Below are 3,376 nucleotides of genomic sequence, written 5' to 3' on the forward strand. Positions count from 1 at the left end.
TGAAAATGATACTTTGAGAAGATTACTTGTTTCATCCAAGAATCTTTTAACGCTTTTATTCGCATCTGTTGTGAATATTGGTAATTTTGGTAATAAAAATGATGCTGGCCTGGACCTTTTCATCGTCGCAGGTGTCCTCGTGACCCCGGGAGTCTTAGTTTTAGCCCTCCTGATGTTGTAAGGAGTTCGTGGTTCTGGATTGATTACTTTAACATCTTTAGTCATTTCTGCAAACTTCAGCACCTGCAGATTTTCTTCATAGTCTCTAAGAGAAGGATTTATGCAAACCACCATCCTCACTTGACCTCCTCCTTCGAAGTAGTTTTTAAAAAGCAGTGTCAAGCGACTGTCCCTATATGGGACCAATTTGTTATTACCAGTTTGCTGGTTTTCTCTTAATGTTTCCAGACAAATACGTAAAGTCATCAAGGAATTATTGATAATACTGGCTTCTTTTAATCTTAGGCCTTAATAAAAAAAAATGGACATTAATAAACATAAATTGAGTAATAAGTTGATATCCAAATAAGTAAGGCATTTAAATAGCCAATTCACACTATTGGAATTTTTATGAACCAGCTCAGAATGTTTATTAATTACTATTAATAAAATTAATTCAGAAATTCAATTAATATTTAATGTATGAGATATATACGAAATAATATTGATATATATTACTGTCAGGGTATGTATGTAAGTACAGTGAGTTTATTTCAGACCGGTGAAATATGCTTTACTATTAAATGATTTGTAAAATTTACAACATTATTTACCTGTAGTTTGTGTCCGACTGCATCTTTCTGAACCTGCTAAATCCACTAAACTCAACTGTCCCACCCTCATTATATTATTTTCTGGAACTGCAGCTTGTCCATGACTATTTTGTGCAACTTGTTCTATTTGCACAATACGAATATTAAAAATTGAGTGACTGCGACTAGATTCTGCATTAAGTGCCGTGTAAGCCATACGTTTTCTCTTCTGCCCTTTGAAAAATAGTTCGTAGGCTTCTGCTGCTGATTTAACTTCTAATTCGACACTTCCATTGACGTACATGTTTTTTTGAGAATCTTCCCTTAAAATTTTCGATTCTGGTCTTGTGGAAGTAGACTCATCAAGCAAATCAAACACAATGTTATTGTAGATTTCAATGTAACTAATGAACACACAGTACAAACTGTTCTCGTTTAAGTTTGTAAGTCTAGAACCATCGTTTGTATAGTAAGACTTACAGTCTCCCATAGCTCTTCGATTAGTTTTGGATATTTTATTTGTTCTAGTTTCTCTAAATCTGTCTTCAACAGCATCACTCTCTGACTGAATTTCAAACCCATTCATTTTATCAGACTTTATCACATATTTTTGTGTTTGAAAATTTGCAATTGTATTAAATAATGTGTCTATACACCGAGGCATAATTCCAGGGTTATTGGGCTCACCTGTTAAAGTGTATGTTTTACCAGACCCTGTGACCCCGTATGTAAATAGTAAACCATTCTTTCCGTTAATGACACCTTCTAGAAGGGGCAAAGCGACATGGTCGAAAATTTCTTTTTGAGAAGAATATGATGTGAAAATATGATTAAATATGTAATGTACATCCCTTTTTGTAGATTTATCTGCAGTCGAACGTATAGTTAATGTAGTTGGTGATAGTAGTTTTATAGAAGTTTCTGTCTCGTTTTCTAATGGTTTTAGTCTGCAAAAGACGTGTACAGATTCACGGCTTCTGTCCATCGAATTTTCTCGGGAACGAGGTGTTTCCATTTTACACTCACACTTAAACCAATCTTAAAGACTTCGAAATCAAGAATTCAGTTAAACACTGTAACCGTTTAAAACTTCAAAGTAGTTTGAAATTTAAACACTTAACCTTCATAGGAAAACCGTTAAATAACGAACTAATTCCAAACAATCATATTCCTATAAGTCCTAATTTCCATGAGCCCTAATACCCAGATACGCAAATATCACAACTTCAAAATCATATACAGGGTGATAATTTATATTTGACATCCCAATTTATTTTTATTATGTACAAATTTATAATGTAAATAATCGAAACCTTTTATAATAATTTTTAGTTTTATATAAAATTATGTCTACGAATAACTTAAAAGTTGTTAAAGATTTAGACGACATCCTTGTATCACTTTCTTTAACATTTTTGTATTAAATACCTAATTAATGAAAAGGTAAAGTAAAATATCAAATATACATAAGTATAAAATCATTCTGATGGTATTGTTGGTATATATAATACTAAAAAGACGCGTTATATTTAAATAAAATTTCAATAACTATTATAATTGACATATTATTGTCAAGATAAAGCAAAATAATTTGTTTAAAAAATGGTATATTATACAATCCTTCACTTTGTGCTGGTGGAGATTCTCGTTTCGTGGTCATGGGTGCATCAAAATCTATAGTGGCCATGCTACCAGGAATTTGCAGTGGAGACATGGGGACCTCGCTGTCTAACAGTTCTTTGACCTTTTTTAGTTTCATATCTTGAGCATCCATTTCAGNATTTGTAATTTTTGCAGGAGTTTTAGAATTGAATGAGGAACGTTCTTCCAAATTTTTATTTGTCTCGTAGCATTTTGACATACCTCCCAAACATCTTTAATTGTACCTATTCTTTTCGGTTAATTGTTTTCTCTTTTCTATTTGAAGGTAATCCCTTTGACTGATTCATTAGGGCTTATACAATGGGTTAAGCACACTGTAGGTTTGGGAGATTTCATGAAAGAAGTATTTGACAAGGACAACAGCATCTGTGAAAGTGTATCTAACAAATATGCTTCATGGATTCAATCTGTGAGTCGAAAAAAGCTCTCTATTGTTCAACAGTATGGGACTGTATCGATGGAGTTTAGTAGGGACAAGACCATAAAGAATTACAGAAACCTCGTTTCTAGTATTCCTTGGGACTGTCTCAGGTAAGATTTTTAAAATATGTCATAAGAAAATGCTAGTCTTAGTCTAGTCTATTATAAAATAAACTGTTAGTATTATAAAATGCCGATACATTAAGGGGATTCAGTAGTACATGCGCCGTAGAGTAAAACCATACTTATCAGTTCTAGATATCATGTGTTTAATGTTTGGAACAGTGGTTTGAAATTTTGTAGTAAGATAGATAAAGCTTTGTTCTAAAGCCTGTCGAAGGCCATTTTTTATTTTTTTTTTTTCTATTGAAAATACGTATCCTACAAAAAGCATCAACTTTAAACACTTGTAAAAGCTTTCAATGACCATATGACTGAAAACCAAAAACGTAACGAGTTAGTGTGAACTTTTGTTCGTTACCATACAAAAAAATCACATATTTATCTCACAGCGTTAAATCACAATGTTTAGAATAGAAACC

At 32.4% G+C, this 3,376-nt stretch overlaps 1 protein-coding gene across 1 annotated transcript in view; it reads left to right on the forward strand.

Annotated features, from left to right (window-relative positions):
• LOC108743426 (DNA-dependent protein kinase catalytic subunit-like) overlaps positions 1–3,376 on the forward strand; it is a 63,503-nt gene that overhangs the window by 47,228 nt on the left and 12,899 nt on the right. The window contains exon 17 of the mRNA XM_025980333.1: positions 2,680–2,945. Coding sequence (XP_025836118.1) covers positions 2,680–2,945 — 266 coding nt within the window. The remainder of the gene's footprint in view (positions 1–2,679; positions 2,946–3,376) is intronic.

Source organism: Agrilus planipennis, unplaced genomic scaffold, assembly GCF_000699045.2.
Source record: "Agrilus planipennis isolate EAB-ADULT unplaced genomic scaffold, Apla_2.0 scaffold210, whole genome shotgun sequence".
NCBI lineage: Eukaryota > Metazoa > Arthropoda > Insecta > Coleoptera > Buprestidae > Agrilus > Agrilus planipennis.